This window comes from Anopheles coluzzii, chromosome 3 (assembly GCF_943734685.1).
Source record: "Anopheles coluzzii chromosome 3, AcolN3, whole genome shotgun sequence".
Classification (NCBI taxonomy): domain Eukaryota; kingdom Metazoa; phylum Arthropoda; class Insecta; order Diptera; family Culicidae; genus Anopheles; species Anopheles coluzzii.
In genome coordinates this window covers 44,917,671-44,944,760 of record NC_064671.1, presented here as the reverse complement: position 1 = coordinate 44,944,760, position 27,090 = coordinate 44,917,671, and the positions used below count along the sequence as shown (strand labels likewise).

General features: G+C 39.2%; 1 protein-coding gene across 8 annotated transcripts; it reads left to right on the top strand.

Annotated features, from left to right (window-relative positions):
- Window positions 1-565: 565 nt before the first annotated feature.
- LOC120955498 (stathmin) lies at window positions 566-25,286 on the top strand. Of its 8 annotated transcripts, none has more exons than XM_040376406.2 (8): window positions 8,763-8,873; window positions 10,018-10,101; window positions 10,170-10,320; window positions 15,946-16,029; window positions 20,931-21,286; window positions 21,370-21,519; window positions 22,454-22,609; window positions 24,178-25,286. In XM_040376406.2, the coding sequence occupies exons 3-8, from the start codon at window positions 10,245-10,247 to the stop codon at window positions 24,253-24,255; spliced, it is 900 nt and encodes a 299-aa protein (XP_040232340.2). In that variant the 5' UTR covers window positions 8,763-8,873; window positions 10,018-10,101; window positions 10,170-10,244; the 3' UTR covers window positions 24,256-25,286. The 8 variants fall into 8 exon arrangements, with proteins under 8 accessions (XP_040232345.2, XP_040232344.2, XP_040232340.2 ...); XM_040376408.2 differs by having other exon boundaries at window positions 8,768-8,861; XM_040376409.2 differs by lacking the exon at window positions 10,018-10,101 and having other exon boundaries at window positions 8,767-8,873.
- The last annotated feature ends 1,804 nt before the right edge of the window (window positions 25,287-27,090 follow it).

Here is a 27,090-nt window from a genome sequence, read left to right as displayed (position 1 = left end):
TTACTCTCAGTTAACGAACACTTAAACGTCAAAACATGAAACATCCGGAATCTCATGAAGAGAAATTTTTTGCAAATGTGCATTTTTCAAGCAACTTTAGGGTCTTTTGCATACGTTTGCTATTAATTTATGTTATTACACGAATTACTATACTTTATATCAACATAAATGAAAAAAAAAGTTTGGTATGTTTATTCCAGTCAACGCCAATCAAAACAATCAATCCATAGAAACGTCACTCCAGTTAGCGAACATTGTTCGTTAACTGGAGCATGTTTACCTCTCAGTTATCGGTCACCTACTGTATTATGGTATTACCTTCACAATTCTATATACAATGTCGCGCTTTGCGAAAGAAACATGGCTAATACAGTTACTGCAACAGCTCTTTCAAATTAACTTGTGCTGCATAGAGCTGCAGCAGAGAGAGCGAGAGAGCGAATCATTCTGCACCCTTCACGCGAGCGCAGAAGAGAGAGAGAGTGCGTCTCTGCGAGAGCGCTGCATGGAAACGCGTTCTCTCCCAAACGGCAACTGTAAAACTGATTCAATCGAGTTGCGCTGGATTCAATTCAATTTGAAATCGCACCCCGAGCGCAAGTGTACCCGTTGTTCTCGTGTCCTGTGAACGTTATTACATCTAGTTGTCTTTTTTTTAACACTAAAACGAAGTGGTAATTGTTTTACAATCAAATTTTAACAGTCGTTTTTGGTGTTGGTGCACTCATTTGCAGAACTGGCATTCTCGGTAGGTAAGTGTACACACGGTTGTTCCATCGCTTTCATTCCACTGCTGCGTGCATCGTCGTTTTGTTAGGCAAAAGGAGTAAGGCAAAGGGGATACGATTATGTGTATCGTTGATTTTGGTGCCTGGTGGTGCCGTTCGTTACCCCCCGTTCGTTCGAGAACGTCGTTTCGTTGTGTGCGAGGGAACGAAAATGACGTCGTAGTTTCGTAGGCTCGTTGCTACCAAAATTTTCCCTTGTTCTCGGTCCATGGAATCCCGCCCGCTCGCTCCCTGCGGTGGTATCGTCGGTAGCGAGCGCAATGGTTGCTTTGTTCCGTTCGCACACAGTAGACGGATGCATATGGCGTGTGTGCGGGTCGGTTCATTGGTTTCCGCGAGGGGTTACAACCGCATACAAAGAAGAGTGCCTGTGTTTTTGAGCGCAGTTTAGCCAGCTGTCCTGCAAATCGTCCATATTTCCGCGTAATATGCTTCTATAGAATACACGAAGATTACAGAAAATTAAACTTAATTGATACATCTAAGTCAGCCTGAAAAGAAACTCATTTTTAACGGATTTTTTTTCATCATGAGAAAAGCTGTAAAATGTATTCCAAACATCGCCAATCAATCCGGTAGATATCTATTACATCCTCCGTAATGGGAGAAAGTACAAACATTACTCTTATCATCGATACTGGCTCTTGCACTTCAAACGATCCAATCCTAGTCCTCTTACAGCTTCCTGCACTTTGCAGCCACTTTTACTCTTACTGAAGCAAACAGCACCAGTCTAACGTGCGCTCTGTCCATCAAAGATGGCATTGCCACTGCTAAACTTGCACTTTCTTTTGCAGTCGGGCTGGAAATTCTGGTTTTGCGCGCATAAAAGGAAGCTGACGAGAAAGAAGTCGTCGACACCTCCACCATGTTTGATCAGCTCTTCATTATGTATGTACTAGGAGCAATAATAATAATAGCAACAGCGAACCGGAGGGGGGGGGGGGGGAGTATAAAGTAAAGCAGAACTCAACCCCCCTTCAATGGCGTCTGCGCGCGTCTGCCTGTCTGTCTGTCTGGTTGGATGCGCACAGTTTATGAATCACGTTTTACGTTGGCGTGGTCGCATCGTAAACGTCTCTCTCTGCATCCGCCAAAGGGCCAAGCACCCCTCGATAGAAAGCAGTTTCAGTTTCCGATCGAGAGCTTCTCCAGTTTCCCGTAGATGCATCGCTAAAGTCTCAATTGTTAGCTTTATGTCTCTGATCACCGTTTTTGCTGTTGTTTTTTTTTGTTGGTCGCCGTGGTCGCTACTACGAGTACGGAAGATCGACATTGGATCTTGCGTGCTCGGCTGTGTTTCTTTCCTTGTTGGTGTTCCTTGTCGGGAGCGTAGGACCGGTTAGCCCAACACACATGACATCCGTGCAAGGTATTGGCCCACGCACAGACAGCCTACCGGCCAGCGCGGCTATCTTTAATTTTGCGCTCGTAATATACACCCGAGGGTCGATTATCTGCCGCCGTGCACGGAGCCGTGTTCCGTTGCAGGGCAATTCATCTTGAGCTCTACAAAGGAAGCGTGCGCCAACAGAGAAGCTTACCATCCAATCAACCTCTTCAGCGTGCCCATAAACCCGCTCCATATTTGGGCAGAATATTTCCCTCTTCCGCCTTCACGGCCTTACCCCGCGATGTGCGGTCGGGGTCGTTCGATGGCTGCAGTGAAGGAAGATAACTTATTGAGAGAGGAAGCATATTTTTGCGCTTTATAGGCTTTGATCTCCTCAATTTCTGTTAGCAGCAAAAAAGGTCATTGTGCTTAAATGTCTTGGTGTCTTTTTGTGTTTCGACGATATTAATAACAAAATAATGCGTGTAAACTGTTGATCAATTTCATTAAATGTCATCTTTTACCTATTTGTTTCAGGCTTCAAATAGGCGTAGTTTACCGTACGAGAATACAATCAAGCTGAAAGTATATATCGGAACGGACAGTAGTAGATAGCAGGGAGTGCGCGCAGTACGTCTTCATTGTATTCCGAACTACTTCAGTTTCTAGCTACATTTCTTCATTCGCCGCCTACGCGTCCACTATGTCGACCGAACAGGCAATCCAATCCAGCGCCGAGGGTAAGTCCGCAAGACATTGCACTTCATGGTGAATTACATTTAGCAGCGATTAATTTTTGCGCGCAAGAAGACAAAATTTATTCGCAGTAATTATCGCAAATCCTTCCTCCAAGTGGAGTTGTACAAAGGACATCATTGATCTGACTGCGCGGTTCTCTTTTGCAAAGTGACGGAGTGAATTGCATATAAAAAGACTGTTTCATTTTTCTTTTGTAAAACTTCTTCCGCATCACTGGGTTATGATATTGACATAATGTGTGTCTACTGTTAAAGATTTTGCAGATACACACAAGGAGAAAGAGAGGCGTCTAGCAAAAGCTTGCCTTGCATCTTGCGTGCGAACGGTCAAAATCGCCAACCTATCCCGTTATTGATGTTTCAAAAACATTTTGGATATAATGTTCTCCTTTTCTATCATGGTGCCACATGTCAATTTTGATTGATTTCGAACGTTCAGTTAAGATTTTGCGTTTCTTCCATTTCTGTCGAGTATATGGGAAAGTAGAATGTGTAGGCAGTGGTGATGTGAAACCCACGGAACACTTCACTTTCCAGCAACTTTCGAGTTTACCCACGTTTTGCATTACTCTCGTGCAGTCTTGACTTTTTTCCCCGTGCTCTTAATACGTACCCCACCGATACAGTCAACGATAGCTTAAGCTGGCAAGACGTTGTTTATGCCATAATTTTGGGAGTATAGGATGTATGTGGGATGGTTGAGCTAGTTGAAAAGAAAGTTAAAAAAGGGTGTGGAATTAATTGTACAAATTAATATGGCGGCATCGTTTTACATGACTTTTGAAACAGGGAGTTGAATTTGATGTATTTATCCAATACGATTGTTGTTTAAAAAAGCTTTGTCTTATTCTCAGATGTTATTCCTTATTCTCATAAGCAAAACATGACAAACAATAAATAGTTGATAGTTTAAGCAATAAAATTAGTATAGCCGCAAAAAAGTCTTTTTAACTCTAAACCAAAGGAGTTTTGCATAAAAAATTATCAAAGATATTGATCGGGTAAAGTTCATTGGGCAAATGCCAATTTAATAATGGCAATAGCAATACATTGACAATACACTCTTTGGAATATAACTATTATGTGAGTACATGCACATATACAAGGTAAAAGCGATATGCAATCAAATAAATTGTTTTGTTGTAAGTAACGAGTATCTGCATCTGGAATTGCGGTTGATTATTGGTAACATTCGCAAGACATTTCGATACTATTGGTATGCTTTTAATGTTTCCCATACTTTCTTATTTATTATAAAAAATATTCTTTTACAATCTCTGCATACGTTTACATAGGATATTGTTTTTCTTTTGATAATGATCTACCGTCCGTATATTTCCTTTTTATGTGTAGATAGTGTCTCTTTTTCGCCCTTAAAGTCTTCCACGACAAAATACATTTTGGTTTTGGGTTCGTCAATTCGACTCTATACTAGTGATGGGTAATCCGGAGCGGAGTCATGGATCAACTCCGACTCCGGTGCGCAAAATATGACTCCGGCTCCGGATCATAACTGGATTCGACTCCAGATCAGTCCGGATCAGTCCGGATCACTCCGGATTACTCCGGATCACTCCGGTTCAGTCCGGATCAGTCCGGATCACTCCGAATCACTCCGGATCACTCCGGATTACTCCGGATCACTCCGGATTACTCCGGATCACTCCGAATCACTCCGGATTACTCCGGATCACTCCGGAATACTCCGGATCACTCCGGAAAATACTCCGGATCACTTCGGATCACTCCGGATTACTCCGGACCACTCCGGATCACTCTGGATCACTCCGGATCACTCCAGATCACTCCGGATCACTCCGGATCACTCCGGATCACTCCGGATCAGTCCGGATCAGTTTTCGTACATATTAGATGTACGACTTGAAAGTCAATGAACTCATCAAGAATTGTCTAAACGATAATGGATAGTCTATTCGGATCCGGAGTGATCCGGACTGATCCGGAGTGATCCGGAGTAGTCCGGAGTGATCCGGAGTAATCTGGAGTGATCCGGAGTAATCCGGAGTGATCCAGAGTAATCCGGAGGGATCTGGAGTGATCCGGACTCGGAGTCGATTATTCCGAGGGTTTTCCCGTTTCCCAAACCCGAGAAGCGCTTTGAAAATCCTATGCAAGCGCACTAAATCACTCCTCGATCTTTACCGATTCGCTGTGTTGCGTATTACTTCTTGCAGAGGGGGCGTGCGGTGCACCCAGATCGTCGACGCACTTTCTGCTGTTCGCGTTGCAGCTTGAGCAGCTTCTTTTCGCGGTGAACGACTGCACCCTTTAACAGTAGTAGATGACTTCAGCCATATTATTCCACCTATTCTGGGATGCATACTGCCTTCTGACTGGTGTAGCCCAAGCCCAAATAATAGCTAGCGATGGGTAAATACAATTTTTTTCCGGTGTCGGATTGATCCGTAGAGCGTACGGGAAAACCCTCGGACTCATCGACTCCGAGTCCGGATCACTCCAGATCACTCTGGATTACTCCGGATCACTCCGGATCACTCCGGATTACTCTGGATCACTCCGGATTACTCCGGATCACTCCGGATTACTCCGGACTACTCCGGATCACTCCGGATTACTCCGGATCACTCCAGATTACTCCGGACTACTCCAGATTACTCCGGACTACTCCGGATCACTCCGGATCACTCCGGATCACTCCGGATCACTCCAGATTACTCCGGACTGATCCGGAGTGATCCGGACTGATCTGGAGTGATCCGGACTGATCCGGAGTGATCCGGACTGATCCGGAGTGATCCGGAGTGATCCGGACTGATCCGGACTGATCCGGACTGATCCGGAGTGATCCGGAGTGATCTGGAGTGATCCGGACTGATCTGGAGTGATCCGGAGTAATCTGGAGTGATCCGGAGTGATCCGGAGTGATCCGGAGTATTCCGGAGTATTCCGGAGTATTCCGGAGTGATCCGGAGTAATCCGGAGTGATCCGGAGTAATCCGGAGTGATCCGGAGTAATCCGGAGTGATCCGGAGTAATCCGGAGTAATCCGGAGTAATCCGGAGTGATCCGGACTGATCCGGACTGATCCGGAGTGATCCGGAGTAATCCGGAGTGATCCGGACTGATCCGGACTGATCCGGAGTCGAATCCAGTTATGATCCGGAGCCGGAGTCATATTTTGCGCACCGGAGTCGGAGTTGATCCATGACTCCGCTCCGGATCACCCATCACTAATAATAGCCCCATGCATACAACGTCTATGTACAACTTCAATTGTTACGCATCATTTGACAACGCACCCGCCCAAAAGGTTTATTCTTCTTTTCATCTTAATATTTACCACAATCTATACATAGAAATTAATTGTCGTCTGTATCCTTTGTGAAGAATACTTCTATTCAATTAGTTTAGAAATATTATTAAATTAAAGGTTTGATATGTTTTGTCCAGCACAGTTAGAATCTCTTGGAAAGTACGATATGAAATTCATATTGTGTGCTCGCAGGATCGAGGCAGCAATAATCAGAAAAAAACAACTTTGTGTTTAACATTTGTGAAGACAGGCTGGGACCGTATTGTTCCAGTAACTATGTCGTTGGTCGTAAAATGAACATCATTCGAAACGGGTCACAGACGTTGAGCATAATAAAGTTGGACGTATTTTTACTTTTCTCGTCACAAAAAAAAACTTAAAAAAAAACAGATTTTTTGTTACGAAAAAAGAACGTGTTCGTGAAATAGCAGCTGTATTTATTGATTGAAAATTGAAACACCTGAACAGAGGTGTATTTTTGAAAAGTTTTTTAGGGAAAAGAATTATAGAATTGATTTTCTTGTATATCGTATTCTATTCGCGATTGTTTTTTTATATTTCTTGTCTTGTTGTAAAACTTAAATCAGGTTTTTTGGTTTTGCAACAACCATTCTACCGGATTTGACTATGGTTGTTGCGATATTATTATGGTTGTACTCTTTAAAAATGCTGTAGCCAAAGTACAATTTTGGTGTGAATTACATTGTTTGTTTATTAGTTTTTTTTTTTTTTTTTTTTTTTTTTTTTTTTTTTTTTTTTTTTTTTTTTTTTTTTGAAAAGAGTGATGAATAACGATCAATAGTAGACCTTTTTTATATTAAAACCCAGATATTTATTAGTTAATCGAAAAAAAAAATTATGGTCCTTCGCTAATTTCTAAAAACGAACGTACTAACAAATAGCTGTCCATTGTTTATGACCTTCGAAACAATGTTAATATAATTTTTAACAAGTGTATTATTGCTCGTATTAAGAATCGCAATTCGATGTACATAGTTAATGTTAAACTCTTTGTCTATCAAACTGACCTGCACGGTTATGCCACCCCAATGTAAATGTAACGAGATTTATGTTACCAACGCCAACGCAGCCATATAGGTAGTTCCAGTCGAAAGAGGAGGAGTAGCAGAGGGTTAGTTCAGATGGGAATTGATACTCGTACGAGCAGGAGCCGGCGTGTCTATCCATTGCCACCGGACATACCTTTTTGCCTGAACCTCACACGCTTTACTCGTTTATATGTGTGTATTTTGAACCTTATGCTGGCGACGACATGGTGCGTTTCGAGACACTTATCTGCATGCAACGCATTAGTTGTGCCTGAAATACAATTATCGCAGGAATATGCAACATATGTGTGTGTGTGTAATATGTTTGTATATCTTTTGTAAACTGCAATTGTTTACACTTATTGACATTATTAAAATATAAAAATTGAAATAGAAGTGAATAACTTCTTTTTAAACAAGAAAGTGCCATAAATGCACTCGATGCATCAGGACATTGTCCTTTTTATGAAAGGTCTGACAGAATCGGGAACGGGTCGACGAGTGGCACAGGGAGCGGAGAGAGCAATGTTCTAATAATATAGTATGATATCCGTTCAACTTGCCGACAACGTCCCCCACTCCCGGGTGATTTGTGTGTGGCCGACTGGCACCAATGACTAGAACTGTCTTTTTCCTATAGTCTGATTGTTTCGCTGACTCAGCTTTAGATTGTAGAGCCTTTATTGGAGACCCATCAAACATGTTGCGAGTCGGCCTACATGTTGTATCAGTTTAAAATAAAAATTAATTGTTATTGATAAGAAATGTAAGTAATATGACTTTGTTTAAAAAAAAACCTGTAAAATATCTTCGGTAAATGCTCATCCATGGATTCCCGGCAGCGACCGTGTAAGTATTGCAAATGGAATGTCTTTCCAACGGATAAGCTAAAAGGATGATGAAACGAAACGTTTTACTTCTTCTTTAAAATCACACCCCCACTAAGAAGGGACCGTCTGACTAGCTGTTCAGGTTGGCTGGAGCACCAATACAATAAAAAAAACCGGCCGCTTTAGAGGCTTTTTAGGTTGTTTACGAGCATTTACCCTCAACATAGGAGTCGCATGATTGAGTGTGTATTTGCGGGTATGTATGTGTTTGTGTGTGGGTCATGGGGACGGCAGCATTTCCTGCAAACACCGACAGGAAAAAGCTCGTCCTGCGCAGAAAATACATCGGCTCGATTGTGTGTGCGAGTGTGCAGTTTGGCTTTTCTGGTATGCGCTTGTATTGGTGACAGATACTCACGCCGGACCTGTGTTATCGATCGATTTTCCATCACACAGATGTCCTTCGTGTGTCGCAACAAAAGGTAAAAAAAACTCCTCGCTTGCGGAAAAAAGCAAAGCGTGTGTGCGTTCTTGTAGGGTGGTGTAGGGTAGGGAGAATGGAAACTCTAGACTGCGACGGCAATATTCAAGAGATCCTATTTCGTACCGCTTTCCCGAACGCGGACGAATGGGAATGCTGTCAGTTTTCCGTTCGAGAGCCCCCTCGCACTGCTCTAAGATTCCATCGTCGTATGTGTATCCTGGTGGCGAATAGCTCAGTCCTGTTTTAGACATCGCTCTGTTTGGTGGCTGTATTGTAATACGACCGTGTGTAGTAAACTGCGTGGCGTTTTCCGTAAAGTGGGGGGTGTGTAGTAGCGTGAGTGAAGAGAAAATTACAAAACGTTTTATTTGAGCAATAACTAGAAACTTGAAAAAATAGATGGACGATCAAAATGAGTATTTTGTGTACCGTATAGACGAATGTTTGCTTAAGTGAATGATTGTGATTATATGTATATGTATGTAGAAAAAAAGTTTGTGGCGTATCGTTGTTAGATTACCAGCATTTTCAACAGGATGGAATTGGAAACAATCATGGGACAGAAATATTACTAGTTTGATAATAATTACAATCCGTTACACATGTTTGAGATTTGTTTTATACTACAATTCTGTTACTTACCAAGGTGTAATTCTATATTCCTATTTTTGAACCAATTTGGAGGATAAAAAAAGAACCAAGCTGGACACTGTCTGTTAGAGTTTCCTTAACATAGAATGCCCCGCCCTGATGCTTATTGGTTTGTGTGTGTCTGTGAACGCGTAGTGCAGCGCGTTTGTTAGTGCATGCGTATACAGTACATGCCACTGACAGCCTTGCTAAGCTTACAGCAGGTCGCTGGTTGGACACGAATCTCGAATTATCCTTTCGCTTTTCTTTCGGTTCGCAGAGCTGTACAAGTCAAGAAGTGTGCGTGTGCATGGTGGGTTTGAAATAAGCTTAGCGCCGGTGTGAAAAGCAGAGTTCATTTTATAGCCGGAACACAGACACACAGGTGCCGGAAAAGTCTACCGATATATACACATATATTGGTGACAGAATCAAACCACCACTGCTGGCTGAAGGAGGTTGCCAAATGACTTAGTGCATGGATGGAGTTTTCGTTGGTTCAGCTTTTGATTTGATGATTTAATGCGGCTTCAGTCCAGGTGTATCAGGTATCAAATGAAATGATTGGATATTCATTGTAATTCTTGCCGTTTTCCGTGTATGCAATATCGAATGATATGCTTAAGTTGTCAATCTTAAAAAATAGTACAACTAAATTCATTATTCTATCACAGCTGTTGAAGAGCATAGGACCTCGCCAAAATATAGTAAGGAAATGTAGTATAGTATAATCTCAATCTTTCACCGTATCATCAAATTTTGATGCAGCCTATTGCTTAATAGTGGTCAAAATTGATGTTAATTGTCTTAGTAAACAGAAAAAGCTCTAACTCTGACTTCCTTCGACCAGGAATAAGTCTATCGAGTATCGGCGGCTTGTCATCGTCAAAGCAAAAGCTCTGCTACTATTGATCAGTGTGATTTATAACAGTGGGTAATATCATATCCAACAGTTCATAAAAAAACTACAGGTGGCAAACTTGAAGTGTCAATCGTCCCTAGGATCCAGTGTGTACGTGCATTATTTGGTGATAAATTTTCTCTCGATTGTTGTAAGACACATTTTCGCTCGACAAAATGTTGATTGGATTAGTACGAGACTCCGTGATGCAGTGCTTCTGCCACACGTGTCGAGCCCCTGTGCTGCCGGCAGGTAAGGGAAGATTTATACGATCAAATGCTGGAAAAGGAAATGCCAGGCAGGACGCGAAATGGTCGAGATGTTGCGATTCTACCATTGATAAGCAACATAAGACGAAGAAGGAATTGGCGATGGAAATGCTTCACAGACGCCGTGTCAGCTTCCTTTAATGTTTGCGCAGATCCTTTTCCGAATACTTATATACATATGTAAAGCTTTGTTTGGCTCCCGGGAAGTATTCTTCTGGAACAAAAATTATGATTTGAAATTGTTACGACATAAAACTTTTGTTGACCGATGACTATGACTCACTCGATTTTAAAACTATGTTACTCTTCGATTCAATGAAGTTTATGTCTTTGAGCGATCAATAGTTGAACCACAGAATGTATTCCATTATTAGCGACTGTTAAAAACCGCTCCATCATTTGGTTTCTTACGAATTGGGCATCGAGGTGAAACTTATCCAGCATTGGAAATGATGACGGCAGAAAGGTAGAGACGCATGCTGGCCCCAGCGGTCACCGGTGGCCATGAATAAGTAATATGGCTCCGCGTCTGCAAAAGGTACGAGTTTGTCCAGAAAAGCACGCATCCGTTCGCAATTTTCACTCTGTCTGCAGTAGGGTATTGCGGAAAGGGAAGAAACTTTATGGAGAACGAGAATGAAACAGAAGATTTTTTTTCTGCAAGTTCCCCCCCCCATTAGCCACCGGTTTCGTGAAGGTGAATCACGAAACAAGATGCCAGGCGTTGGGGGGAAACGTCGCTCGAAGGATTATATAACTTTATGTGCACAAAATAAATAAGAAAAGCCCCACAGTCGTCGCTGTTGGTTCGTGTGCGGGGTTCTTGCTTTTAGGTCCTTGGAAGAGTCTGGTGTGCGAGCCTGTGGATGACTCATCCTACAGTAGACGACGGTCGGTCGCAGCCGTTTTATCGCCTTCGACTGCGTCGTCTCCATAGACTGTTTTTCCCCTTGATTCGGTAAATTCGATTTTTCCTTCTCGTTGTCGTAGCCGGCATCTTTATATTTTTACTTCTTCGAGATATGGTGGGTTCGTTTGGCACAACTTTTAAATGTTGAAACTCTCTTTAGCATTATTGTACTTAGTGTATGTGCATAGGTTTGCGTTTTCACCATTATCATTAGGAAAGATTTTGTTTTGAAGTTCATTAAGTTTTAAACAAACTATAATGAAATATGTTTTTGAAAAGGAATACGTTCAGGGGTTTCTTTTGTTTTGTTCCGAAATAACGTACAAATCGTTATTCTAGAATAAGTTGTTTTAGTCACGATAACCAATGGCTACAATACAAATATGTAAGGATTGTACTTTACCGCAAGCTACCGAAAGTCACCTTCAATTTTGATTCTTGGAATATCATCATCATCACGAGAAATGAAGAATGTACTCAGTGATGCCGGCCACGTACACGCAGCTGACGGAGAAAGAAATAAATGTTTCGCCTCAATTTTCCTGCTGTATTGTCTTCACTTCGTTAATGATTGTGCAGCCCTTTTCTCTTCATATGAGCTCTACATTCCTTTATTTGAACTCTGGTGGGTTTGATGTTTGAGTACAGATGTATAAGTCTAAAATAGAAAATTTGCATGCTGTTTCTTCCTCTACTTTAAGATGTTTAGGTAGGCTTCACAGTTATAGGTTTGAATTAGAGCAGACTTTGCATATGTTATTCGTCGTGTCATCAGGTCAATATCAATCAACATTGAAAAGTTGTGGATTATAGGACTGATTGGCGATGCATTTGTCGGACAGAAGGTTATGTAAGAATGAGTCAATCTCTATGAATCATTGGAAAATTTAATTGATGCACCATGCATATGAATGTGTTCCTAAATTTCAAAGTTCACATGGATCGATCCATCTAAAATTATCCTGAGTTCAAATTAGGGTGTGAGCTTGCGGAACGGATGGCATGCTGCCAAAAAACAAATGCATAAATTGGGCTTATGTATGTATAGACTGCAGCGTCAGGAAACCAGAGCAAGGGTTTAACTTTTTTTTGTGAGAATTTCGCTTGAGAATTTGATATTTTTCGTCACGGAAAAATCAACTGACATATGTTAGATACGTCAGTCCTAGGATCCGTGTGGTATAGGCTAATGTTATGAGTTGTATAACACTTTTTAAAACGGATACTTAAACACGATTAACACCCTTCATGCTCGTTATAAAGATTGTGAACATCAACAGTCACTATAAAGATTCGTAATTTTAACTCAACAGTAAAAAATGAATTGGTTAGTGTCCTATTGCATAAGAAAGTGGTGGTAGGTCGCGGCGTGGTTCTATAGGAGCAGTGACGTTAGTTTTATAATGAATATCTGCAATCGTGTTTCCTTCCCCATAGTGAGGAAGCGGTTGTATGTTTTAATAAGGATTCCTGTTTCCCTTGATGGATCTGCCGCACGATGCATCTAGCATGTTTTCAATCCGTTGGCCTAAGCAGCCAGCCTTGGTGCAAGGTATACGGCATGTGACTAACGAACTAACAAATACGTCATACGCAAGTGTGTGTGGGGTTGGATTTCATGTTGCACGAACATTAAAAGCTATGATTCTCACATGCTTTAATCCTTGATTCCCCCTTTCCTTTTCTTTCGCTTGCTTTTGCTGGCAACAAACATTTGGGCATCGTACCTGGAATGCAATTTCCATCCACTGCAGTTTTTTGTTTCAACTTTTTCTTCCGTCTACCTAGAAAGCTGGGGATTCGAGTTAGTGAGCTCATTGGCGTAAAAGGGGGTTGAGTTTTTTTTTCTCCTGCGCAAGCCTTTCGACTCCAATGTGGCTAGCCTACGGGGAGAAATTAGTAAGCAGTCACCTATAGGAGGGGAGAATCAAGTTTTTGACGCAGAATTGGAGCCACTACTGTTGGAGTTGCAATGGGAGCCAACAACCCTTTTCTGGCTGGCATCTAACCATCACGCTTGAAGGGCACAATTGAGGCTGAAAGAAAAAGCAATCCAAACATGGGTGGAGGAGAGGGAGTTGCGGAAAACAAAAAAATACTTGAGCCCCTATCAAAAGGACGACATGTAGTGCAGCAACTTACGGCTGCATTTGATAATGTATGTGACTCATCGTTCGCAGAGCAAAACAATCACTCCTTTGCGGTAACGAAAAAATAATAAATGAAGTACTACTTTAGAACAAAGTACTAAGTTTTCGGTGTACTGTGCTTAAGATCGAGATTTAGATACCAAAAATAACCTATATGAGACCAACATGCTTCATTAGGATCACTCAAATGATTGTTTAAGGAAATTGAAAACTAATTATTACAGTACGGAGGTGCTGTGTGCCATACACTATGTGACCAACTTTAGATTGAATATCTAAAGACGAACTCACCGTTCTTTAAACATGAACATGAAACGATCTGTGGGTCATGAAACAAAACAAAAAAATTGAAGCAAAAAAAAACAACAACTCCGAACTCGATTATCATTATTACAAACGATAATTTAGTTTAGATTCGTATCTTGTGGAATTATAACACAGTGCTCTGATTAGCTTGGGTAATGAGAATTGAATAGAATGTTTTGATCCAATCATAACAACTGTATAAATTTAGCATTATGTTATGGACAATGGCGAAATTTGGCAATCGCGATAGCTGGTGGTAAAGAGAAATTCAGCTAAATCAGATAACTAAGATTCAATGGGAAGCACATCACGTACTTGGTCACGAACGGAATTGCTCAGTTTGGTACACATCCAAAAGTCACATTGATGGAAATTTTGCAGATTTTGATGGCGTTTTTATGGGATGACAGCAAAAGATTAACATTCTTTGCAAACACAATAATTATGTGAATGCTTTAGTCGTGTGACATTTACCTGAACATTCATCTCAGGTGGAAAATTAATGTTTTGATACTCTTGATATATATACGAGCAGTTGCCTAACACAGTCGTCATGGGTTCAATACTCGTATGGAGCGAGCTCTCCCCGTACGTAGTCGTAGGAATAACTATTTACTATTGGTGAACCAAGAAGCTAACCAACGCCACTAGTGGTCTATAGCAGGCTTAAGTCTAAGATAGTTGTTGCGTCGAATAAAAAGATCAGAAGTTATTATATATGTGTGTATGATTGTGAAGCGGCAATTGTATTTTATTTGTTAAATTGATTTCATAAGTTTGAATAAGTTTATATGACAAAAAGTGAATATTTAAAACGATACATGGTAACATGTTAACAACTTTGAAAACAATTGAATAGGATGTTTTTTTATTGAATCATAAAGTCAAGTGGGAACTGGAAAAAACAAAATCAGAATAATACACGAGCTTAATACACACACATACATTTTTTTGACGTTCGTCATCTGTGTATCATGTTGATTCAGTGCTTCTTTCTCCCAGAAGACAATATTATATGTCATAGTTTGTGCGGTACTGTGGTATCTAATGGAAGATGATTTTTTGTGTGACGTCGGCCAACAGATAAAAACAGATGCGATTTGAGAAACCATTGCAATTATGTGGCACCATCCGTACTGAATACTGTTGTCAGCGAATTTTCCATCGTTTCATCGCGAGGCCGACTTGTTTCCTGCTTGCTATACTGTTGTAGCTCGATGTTCCAGCCTCTGTTAGTGGTCGTACGTATAACCGTGCTTCCCGTTGGTCGAACTGGATGCCGTTGGCGTTAAAGAGGAAATGAAATTAATGAGCGTACTATTCCCTAGATTGTCACAGAGGGGAAATGATGGTCAAATCGAATTAGCTTGCTCTGAATGGTTCTTATCCGAACAGAAACTCACACAGCGTTCATCTGCAGGACCTTTCTTGGTTGGACGTTAGTGGTTAGTTTAGAGGTGTTTATGGGAGAAGTCACAGTCGAGCAGAGTTTGCTATAACTCGTTTCTGTGAGTGTGGGGGAAGAACGAGTAGTATTCGTTGCTCAAAATTAAGCCAAAAATCTCAGGTGTCTCTTTATGGTTGCAGTCACTTCATAGCAGGGTTATTAGATGAAAAGGTAGGATGAAATCGGGATGGATAAACGTAGTTGTTTATGGTGAAACTATAAACATGGTGGTGAAACTAATGATCGTAATGGAAAATTATTTGTGGAATATAATAACGGCGAGGGAGCAGGACATGGCATGGACAACAATTACAATCAGACAACAAAACGACAAAACCAAACCAAACTTTAAATTTCCCGACAGTTTAGATTATTCACCGCGTACAAAATGGTAATCCACATCAATCTGATATTCCATTTTCTTCGTAAGAATTTTTAATTTCTTCAGTATAATTTTCAACACTTAAACCCAGGTGAAAAAACGATGGCAAGAAATCATTGAAGTGTTGAAAATCATGCTGAAGAAATTAAAAATTATTATAATGAAAATGAAATATCAGAGTGAAGTAGAATAGGTTCTTGCACGCGGTGAATAACAATGTTCACATTCGAAAGCGACTTGGAAAACCCTGTATTTTCTTTATTTTCATTAAGAACTTTTCAAAGAGAATTTCCTCGTTCCGCCAAACAAATCTTTACGTATTGTTCTGTCTCTAAAGTTGCATCAAGACAGATACTAAAATGTTAACTCTTTCGCCTATCACTCATGACACCGTCAAATACGCGAACCGATAGTCAATCGACGATCTGCTCCAACAAAAAAGCCGACCAAAACTCGCACCAAACAGCCAAAAGCGTCCAAAAAAGTAAAGTTCATAAGTAAGTATATATGAATGTTGCTGTTCATGTGTAAGTTCCTTTACTTTTGCTGATATAATTTTCATACTAAATTTCTCGGTAAAATGTACATTATTTATTCTTTTTGCTTGGTTAAACGTTTGATGATAATCTTAATAACTTCCATGCTAATTTTCATATTGATAGCATATTTTATAATAAATATACTTGTTATTCAGAAATACAACATGACAATTATAAAAATTAACTAAAAAGTATAATAAAGTAATGAAACGATAAATGTGTATAAAACATAAGATAAGAAATATAATAAAATAAAATAGTTCGAAAACTACCAACGTTGAAGGAGGAAATTGTTTCCCTAATATTACTTGGCAAATTGACGCCATCGTATTGTTTTGTTTATTGCCTTGATCGATTGTCGTCGCCAAATGAATGGCATACAGAGGAAAAGGCCCGAGAATAGAACCAAAGTGTCTAGCCAATATGTCTGGTCACGCAAGCGAACTGCTAGTTTTGCTACAGTCGTCAACACGACGTATTGTCGGTTGTTCTTATCTGATGAAAATCGATCGAAACACTTACTCACTGCCTCTTCACATCCGATTCCACGAGCATTGGGTTTGTGATTTTTTTCTCTTCTTATTGATTGATATTTGTGAGGTATGAATGATTGATAGTGCATCGATATTATTTAAATTAATTTTAATTTTCAAATTTAGTCCTTTCTTTATTCAGGAGAAACAGCTTTGCCGTATAGCTTCTAATTTAATATTTTCAATAAGCTATAATATTTAATGAACTGGTAATAGTATATAAACAGCAACAGTTGTAACTGCGGTCGAAGTATTTGTTTTGTTTTCACAGGTGGCTTAAACAGCAAACAGTGTGACAATTTAATGTATGTTAATGCGGACCCGTGGTACAGTTGTCTATCCGCACGATTTTGCAAAATGCCCGACAATGTTCAAATCTAAACAATTGCAACAAAAAATTTTGTTACGTGGTTGGATCGATGAAAATCAAATTGAAAAATATACTCGCGGACGGGTCGACGGCTCTGATTTGATTTGCTGATTGTGTTTTGCTTACACTGATCCTGACTAACAAGGGTTTTCAAGCCAGATACAACATGTCCTTGAATGGTAGCTAGTGTACTCCTAGGAGAACCTCTTTGATCGAATTATTGGGGTTTTAATCATTCGTGTAAGCGATTTGATTTGTTTTTTTCTGGGCATTGTTTAGTCTACTTTGTTGGTTTATGGTTGTGTATGTGTCTTGAAAGTTAACAATAGTTTGATCTTCATAAAGCTCGTCTAGCCTCCTCCCATGCATGGAGTAGTATTCAGCATTGGAAGGCAGGAATATAGGCAGGTATGAATTAGTGCTGGGTAAATCTGATTCAGATTCATGAATCTAAATGAATCAATTAAATGATAAATCGATTTTAATTATTCATGAATCTTAAAGAATCGTCAAACTCAAAGATTCATGAATCTTCAAAGATTCTAGGTTCTCCTACGGTTCTGGATCTCGAAAGATGTATATATCTCAAAAGATTCACGAATCTCAAGGGATTTATGAATTTCAAGGGATTCATAAATCTCCAGAGATTCATAGCACATGAGCTTTTCATTATTCTTCTTCTTGGAGTAACAACCTACGTGATCATACCAGCCTATATTGGCTTTCGAGATATATGGATTTTAATGGATTTATGATTTATGCGATTTTCAAGTGCTTGCTAGGGGTACAGTTTTTCGTAGAGTTTTACTTTAAATGTTTGTATTATCTTCTTTACGTTAACAATGATGCAATGGCGTACCAAAAATACCATATTGATATTATGTATATGCAATGCTTTGCTTAATAGACTCATTTGACCAGTTGGGAAACCAATCACGTTCCGAAATTTCAAGGAATTTGCACTTCTACGATTAGATTCGGCTTTATACCTTATTACCTGAATCTATCAATATAACACGGAAAATGTCAAAGCCTAGCTGTGATGTGATGCACAAAGCATAGCTACAATGCTATTAAGCAGACACATCTTCTGTTTGTGTGTTACGCACTCATTGTAACAGATTCTTAATGGGGTTTACAATTTTGCTGAGAGAAAAAAGCTTCATAGAATCAGTTCATTAAAACAAGAAAAATTTCATAGACAATAAAGAGAAAAATAGTTTTATAAATCCACAAAGGTGAGGCTAAACAAATCAGCGTCTCCCGGCAAAAAAAAAAAATGAAATGAATTGCGAAGGGACCAAAGGGAAATCATCTTTCACTTTCTGTTGTCTGTTGTTTCTTTGGGTCTCCCCCGCCGGGAATGTGCTTGATGCACTTATTATTTAATGAAAAGTCTATTGCCTCTTCCGTCGTTGCTTTGAAATTTTCGCCCAAGTTTTCTGGTGTCCTGCATAGCCCATTTAAACGGACTGAACTTGGGATTGTATGCGTGAATCAGGAGCAAATAGCAACGTTAAGCTTGTGAAAGAAAACGCCCGGCATTTTCCGGAAAGGCAGATGTTTTTGTGCTGCCCCCGTCAACGGATTCATTAAGGAGTGTAGCGGGAGGGACAGAACGCGGCATCGTTTGTGGGACTAGAATTGTTTTCAGGATTTAATTGCGCAGTAACGAAGGCGGAACGGTGAGCTTCATTCAGAAACCTTTACTACTGGGGATTCAACGATAATCCGCCGTGCAAATAATTGTTTGAAAGTGCGGCAAAAGAGAGACGGATCTGACTGTCTGCATGAAAACAATTGTTAAGCTTAAGTTAATTACTCGCTCTGCTTTTTTGAATCTGATCACTTTTATGCTTGGTGTGTACTGTAAAATGTATTCCACGGTGCACTGATGTTGCTATTGGGTAAAAATGGTTCAACAATCTGTTCTGTCAAAGGTGCAAGATTTAAATTTAAATCAATCAACAATTGTATTTCCCATATTGCCCTGGTATGCAGGTGACATGATGAGATTGAAACAAAGGAAAGCATGAAACCCTGGCCAAAATGGAAAATAATATTTCTTGCAATGACGTTGATTGATTATACGGATATGAATTTTTAACTACTGAATTTGTTGTTCCTGAATAAAAAGAAAAGGATAATAAACTTTTGCTATGAAAAGAGATGGTACGACTGGGAAACGATCCACTGTCGGTCTGGTAAGAGCTAGCGCGTCTATCATTAGAGCAGCTCACATATTTTATGTTATAACATTAGACTATTTGTAACTAATCAGTTTCCAACAAAGCAAGCACATCCTTCTATCGTTTCCAACAAACAACAATACGTTGGTTTAATAAGGCTTTAGCTGGCCCATAGGATTTTTATCTATGTATATGGCTCAGAGTTGAGAGTGTCCCATATGTCGCGCCCCAATTCCCCCACTGAATACGAAAAAGGCAATTTCTTTCAAACAGCAGATGCGCCAGGATGCTGCTGCGTGCGAGAAGGCCGTTTCATAGCTTTCATAGTCGGCCGTCTGATTTCGATTAGGGGGTTTACCCGCGGTTTCCTGGATACAGGCTTCGCGGAAAAGCTCATTTGAGACAGACTGTCAAGAAAAAAAAAAAACAGTCGAGCTGTGTCGAGCGTATTACAGCATCTTCTACCGCTGGAGCAGGGGAAAATCGATAAAGTATCATCCTATCTCACTGCATGTGTCGTTAGTGGCTCGAACACATGAAAATTGCTCATTTTGGGTTTTCATACTTTGGATTAAATTTGTTGGTTTAATATATATATTTTTGCTATTGTTAGGATTCTATTCATGTTTCTATGAACTTTGTGATATGCATATTATTGTCCATTCATTCAGGCTCCAATACGTTTAATGTAGCACTACTCAAAATTAAATTTCCTATTAGTATGTATTTGTTCAACTACAGTTCAAATTCAAAATCCCAGCGGAGAAAGAAGCGTTGTGGTAGTTTTTAACTGTTTTTAGTAGAACGTGTGTCTTGCTAATTGCATTAAATAATGTTTCATGCAACCATCAAAATTTGGTGTAATGCGGTATCAAATGTAAGAAAAAAACATAGAGAGGAGGTAATAATATTTTGCTCGATTAGGCTTCTTGCGACATGAAACCAAACTGCACTACTACACAATAAATGAAATACGGTTTAAAAGACTCAAAAGCGAATGATGACTGCCGACGTGAAAGGCGAAACGCGGGCCGTATAGCCATCGTAAAGGTTTAACTAAACCGCAAAGTAAACAAAATATATATATCCTCCACATTCGTGTTTTTCGACGTTGCTTTTGCCGTGTTTTAGCAACGTGTTAGCTTTTGGATCCTCTTTTAATGGGTGTTCAATACATGTTTTTGATCAGCGGTTGAAGGTTTTCTCATTTTGGCCGGGTTGCTTTATTTTATTGACAAAGCTTTTGGGTAATCCCTTACGAGGCAAAATGTTGCCGAACAAAAGAAATATAACACCACGGGCTGTCCGAATGCTCGTGACTTTTGATCTCTACCAATTGGGATGTAAACAAGGATAAGAAATTAAAATAAAATTTACAACACGCTCGATGGTATGTACCAAATTCTCGACAAAGGTTTACGAAAAGCGTGGTTGCTGCTGCTGCGTCAAAATAAATAATGCATAGCACGTCTTGACGAAGAAACATCGATATCGACCCGGTGTAGTGTGTATCCTTGTCAAACTAAAAGATGTTGTTCGTAACCCCGGTGGCGTAGACAAGGCCCAAAATAGTCCCGCTCAAATGCAAAACGAAATGTAAAACGTCACTTCATTCTGTGTACAAGCGATTCTAATTTTCGTACCCTGTTCTCGCGTAGTTCCATCACAAAATCATCGTTATTTTTATGTTATCGGGTTGTAATATATCGGCACATCAAAAAGGCCTAAATTAACGCACCTCTCTTTTTTCCTACCATTTATTTTTAGCTACTGAAATCCGTTGCCAGGAAAAATCGAAAGGTGGCCTGTGCTACGAGGTCATTCTTGCGGAACCGGCCGTAAACGTGGCACTTCCAAAACTGCCGCCAACGCAGGGAAAAAATGTTTCCGCTGAGGAAATTGAGGAGAAGCTAAAGGCTGCAGAGGAGCGCAGACTGTCGCTGGAGGCAAAAAAGATGGCTGACTGGTCGGCAAAGATGGCCAAAATCGAGGAGGCATCTCGCAAAAAGGATGAGCTGGACAAGGAATTCAAAACACACGCCAAGGAGGTGCTGCATACCAAAATGGAACAGTACGAGGAAAAGCGGGTACAGCAACTATCAGAAATTAAGGAAAAACTAAAGGTAAAGTTTAATGGTCATTTAATCATTTGAAATGATGGATCTCTAACGTATTTTTAAACAACAAATTTAATGCAAAATTTTAGACTCACGCAGCCGATATCGAGAAAACGCGACAGAGCTTGGAGCAACAGAAGGTTGAGGAGTTGCAGAAGCATCTCGAGGATAAGCTACGAAATGCTGCCACACTGCGTGACGATAACATCAAGAAAATTTTGGATCGACTAAAGGAACACGTATGTATCGCGTAATTGTTACATGACCACCCAATATGTCACATCCCGATACCAATCGAGCGTATACTGTTTTAAATCAATCTGTTTTGAGTAATCGGAGTAAGATCGATCAACATGTTTACTTGATAAGTTGATGAAGACCACCGTCATACTTGTCTAATTGCATTTTACACATACTTGTTTGGTCGGTAGTTGTCTATCTGAGTTTTATATTAACTGTACAATTATTTTCTTTTCCTTACATTTGTCTTGTTTTTTCTCATTTTTCTTGTTTTTTTAAATTTCATGTAACACTTTCCCCATCGACACAATGCCATACATTTACATCTCGTAATAACTCGCATACACTGAACAACTGTGATATTTATATATCTTTTTTATGTACACACATTGTCGTACTTTCTGGTTGCAACTATTTCACACGACCTTAACGCGTATCCTTTTCGCACATTGAATTCTGGTGGATTAACGCGTTCATAATACTGTTACACACATGTCATTCAATATCATCATCATACATTCGTGTCAACCCCTACCAATATTATGTCTCCTCCGTTGGAATGCCTGTAAACTATATTTGGAATTGTTTCCTTGTCGTTCTACTTTCGTGAAATTATTCTTTATTTGAATGCTTGATTGGATTGCTGGACTAAACATGGAATGGAATGTATCATTCTGTGTTTCGGCCGTGGATTTATTTGACTGTGGCTGCTGATATCAATGTTTTTGTGTGTAATTTTTCACAAAATGCAATGTAATTTCTTCACAATGTAATTTATTATTTGTATATTGATATTTTATCTATTTATTTTTTTTTACATTTTTGTCTTAAACGATGCAATCTTTTGTTGAATGATACTTTCTCATAATAAATTAATTTTTCATCTCATTGATCATCATCACAATCATCCACATCATCACACAACACGTACAGAACACTGATAAGTTGAACGAAGTCCGCGCAACCATCGACCAGATCGAAGCACTAAAAACCACCGAAAAGACGCGTATCATCGAAAACAAGCTGTCCACTGCCGAGCAAAACCGCGAAAAGGAGCTCCAGAAGAAATTGGAAAACATTCGCAAGCACGTAGGTTTCCTTCAGTTGTTGTACTTTCATATGCTTTTCACAACATTTATTTGAGATTTATTTGAGAAATTATTTCATATGCAGTTGTATTTCTTTTAATGGCGTGTATTCATTTGATTTATTTATGTTATTGCACTATCAGTTTAAAATGTAATACATTTAGCGAGACTATGCAGTTCGAAGGTCTCTCAGTTTGCAACAAAACACTTGTATCTAGTAAAATTTGTTCAAATCAGGCAAATTCGACTAATCGACTAGTCGAGTTCCAATAATGCAATCATCCTGCTTCTTTTTTGACCTAACTACCATATTTGTTAGTTTGCGCTTGCAAAGCTAATTTTTAATATGAAATAGGAAACATTTCGAATACACCAGGGTAGGATGTGGGTAACATTTTGACACAAAAAATAAATAAATAGGCAAAACAATAATAGGTAGGAAATTCTGCTACTTCTTTAATTTCATTTCTGTCTGAACTGAATTCTGTTGAACTGAGAAAAAAATCGAATGAATTTCTGTTGAGTAAATCAATAAACAATTTAAAGATTTGAAGAGCAGAAAAGTTCCATTGAATACTTTTTAACAAAGACAGCAGATAATCTAACACAGAGTTCTCCAAGTCAGTTTCGAATGTAAACATTGTTATTCACCGCGTGCAAAATGTTATTCCACATCACTCTGACATTTTATTTCCATTATACATGGTTTTCCAAGTCATTTTCGAATGTGCATATCATTATTCATCGCCTGCAAGATGTTTTTCAACAGCTGTCAAATGGTGTATTTGCTTCATAATAAAATTTCAGTTTTTACACAAGATTTTCAACACATCACAAAGAACTGTCAAACTCAATTCAGCTTGAGACGCGTTGAACATCATGGTGAAGAAATTAAAAATTATTATGATGGAAATGAAATGTCCAGGGTTTCAGGGTTTTCCAAGTCACTTTGTTTTAATGTAATGTATGTAAACAATGTTCTGACCGCGTTTAAAAAGTTATTCAACATCACTCTGATATTTCGTTTTCATCATAATAATTTTTAATTTTTCGAACTTGATTTTCAACATTTCATCTGTCAACGGATGATGAGAACCGGATTCAAACCCCGGTGAAAAAACAACGGGTTGAAGTGTTGAAAATCATGCTGAAAAAATTAAAAATTATTACGATGGAAATGAAATATCAGATCGATGTAGAATAACATTTGACACGCGATGAATAACAATTTTTAATAACATGTTTAATAACATTCGAAACTGATTTGGAAAACCCTGTAAGAAGAAAATTTAAATTAAAATATTTCATTATTCACTATAATCAAATTAAAATTGAAAATCATGCCAAATTAAACATGCTGCTGTAGTACCACAACCAATTATAGCCCATATTCGGCTTATGTCATATGGCTATAAGTTTGTCGACTACATTGCTTGATGATTAAATAATCAGTGAGAAACATGTCATTGTTTGCCAAACGTTACTTTCTCGAACACATACATGTTTTAACAACGTTATAATATTGCCGCAATACTCAATTTTTGATTACTTGTTTCTGTTTAATTCCAGGAAAGACGTGCGGAATTGGTCCGTCAAAATAAGGCGGCTCTCGCTCAAAAGACCGATGTCACGGCTTCGTCCGGTTAAATTATGGAGTGAACTAAAAAGCGAAAAAAACTCCAAGAGCTAAACGGACAAGGATAAGAAGTTTTGCATGAATTGTGTGTGTGTGTAAAGGAGGAGTGCAAGAAGAAATAGCATGTCATAAAATGTCTTACCCTATATTCCAGTTTTGTTTTCCATTCTAAAGCGATTCGTGATTGATTTTGGATTTATGCTAATAGAAGACCAACTTAAATTTAAAAAGCAAATGCAAAATGAAATAAAGATGCTATCCCCCGAGTGTGTGATGATGATAAAATAGTGGCAACCAATTACGAAATGCCAATGATGGGTGGAAACAAGAACCAACTGAACAAGATTATCAGATAGCCGTGTCTAACACTTAGCATATAAAACAAGTGTAACGCAAATCTGCTATTGTACTAACCGTTGCGCATTGACCCAGGTAGATAGTTAGATAACGAACATCATCATCTTTATGATATGTATGCAGGAGGAATGATAAAACCCACAGCCACAATGCTGCATTTTTTTTTAAATTTTTCTTAAATGTATTATACTTTTTACAAAAGTGAGCCCATTTATAAGATGTGTGTGAAAGATAAGCGCTAGCGCAACCGGAAGTGAATAGGTACACTAAAAGGTACTAAAAAATGAGCACAAAACAGTGAAAACAGACTATCTAAAGATGGATTTACAATTGCTCTTGCATGTGTGCGCAGGATTATTTTTTAAAAAGATCGACGTATAAAGAAGATTGTTTCAGAAAGGAAAAGAAATCATGATCTGGAATCAGAATTTCTAAGAATTGCATGCATTTGAGTGAACAATATTTTCCATTTTAAGCTTTTTATGATACAAAGAATAAAATCAATCGTGTTTGAATATGTTGAATTTCATTTTTTTAAACCTTCTAAATTCGCGGAGGAACTGGAGCGCAACTAACACCTACAAGCACTTACATAAGCAGTTAAAAACGATACTAACCGGAAGCGTAGTAATAATAGTGCAAGCAAAAAGGAAGCTAAATAAACACAACATTTAAATGAAACAAATATTTACCCAATCCAATCCTTTCTTTTTTCACTACATAAAGAAGTCGCTATAGAAGAAAAAACACACACACATATGTAAGCTGAATATTAGACATGTAAAAGGGCCAAGGATATGGATGTGCTCGGATGCAGCTTCAACGAGAGAAAATAACGTGCAAAACATCGATCTGGGTTGATTGATGAACTTACATGTGAATGCATTTGCTTTTGGCACCTGTTGATGCTGCATATGATGGTTGTCCAATGTGATGTGGTGTGTTGCTCTAGAAGGAAGTTTGAAAGAATTCAAGAATTTACCCTGTTTTTGCACACCAACAACAACAAAATGGGTGCAATAGTGTGATTTTCGATTACACTGGCAAAATGAGTTGGAAGAACGAAAACATTCGTCACTGCAAACAATGGCAATAGAAAGCGATTGGAATGGGAATGACCGATGGCAACAATGTTGTTGGAGTGGGAGAATAAAAGAAATGACAAATGAAGACGAGCCTATCTAAACAGGTTCAGGATCATGCAGAGCAGTGCAAAGGATAGAGAAGCAAACAAGACGTAATGATAGTTAAAAAGCGCAACAAAACACAGGTGCGTACTTACGCAGCGTAATCTATGCTACACAAAAGAGAGAGAAAATGAAACAAATCGAATGGAAGAAGAAAGCGCAAAAAACAGCAAGCAAAATGCATTATACATATATCGCCTCTGTGCCGCTATTTATACATTTATTCTAACAAAACTAAAAACACACAAGAGAAACACGAGAACAGTGCAAGTGGACTCAAACCAGGGGGAGGAAACATACGCGCCCTATCATCAAGCAGGCTAGCTAAACAGAGCGCTACATCCTAACGACTTGAGCGTGTTTTGATTCTCCTTTTCGAGCCGCTTTCGACAATGCAAGTGCACATGAGTTCAAAAGAACGTTAAGAGAAGAACGCAAAACATTGCTCTAGTTTATTATACACACACACACACATACTGACACATATATAAGTACACCCACATATATAAAAATACATATATTTACAAGTTTCTTTACGCTTTTGTGAGGAAGAGGAGAGAGAGTGCCCGGTTATGATAAGTAGTAAAGAAGGACAGGAATTAAGGACCGTATTAAACGAGCAAACGGGGAGGTGGGGAAGTAGGAAGTAATGAGATAGGAAACAGCGAGTGTGTGGGATGCTAAGAGTGTACCGTATTTGCTGATGTTAAGTGCTTTGCCATAAACGAAATGATGCCACAACCAAATGCTACAGGAAAAGGATCTCTCGGGTTTGCTGTTGTCGTGAGCGTAAAATGCACACAACAGTGAGAAGATCGCTTTTGCCCCAGTTTGCAAGAGAAAAGGCTGCTGCTGCTGTTGCTGCTTTTTTGTTGTAAATTTTCCTTGCGTTCTACGTTTCATTTTAGTAACAGTTTCGCCCTTATTGTTCGTTGCTGCTGGATTAGCTGATAATAAAACAGTGTATGAGTGGGAGGGCATAGAACTGTGCATCTGATTGAGAATCGCCTTTTGTGTAATATAAAATAATAATCAGCGCATCTTGGGTAAAGGGTAAAGGAGAGAAGTATGTGTTTCTGTGTGCGTGTCTTTGTGATACATAACCGTATGATTCCTGCGTTGATCGACCCGAATCTATCCTTCACGCTTGCATCAAACGGCTGGTTGCTGCGCTGCACTACAACAGCTACTTATATAGCAAAAAAAAGCGAGAAAGAGAGAAAAAAGAAAGCGAAAGAGAGAGAAAGAGAGAGAGAGAGAGAGAAAGAGAGAGAGAGACAGAGAAAGAGAGAGAGAGAGAGG

Excerpts from the sequence above, each read along its gene's own strand:
- LOC120955498 (XM_040376406.2), top strand. The coding sequence starts at position 10,245 with ATGTTGATTGGATTAGTACGAGACTCCGTGATGCAGTGCTTCTGCCAC. Across the intron at positions 21,287-21,369 it reads AAATTAAGGAAAAACTAAAG|ACTCACGCAGCCGATATCGA; the intron begins GTAAAGTTTAAT and ends GCAAAATTTTAG. Across the intron at positions 22,610-24,177 it reads TGGAAAACATTCGCAAGCAC|GAAAGACGTGCGGAATTGGT; the intron begins GTAGGTTTCCTT and ends GTTTAATTCCAG.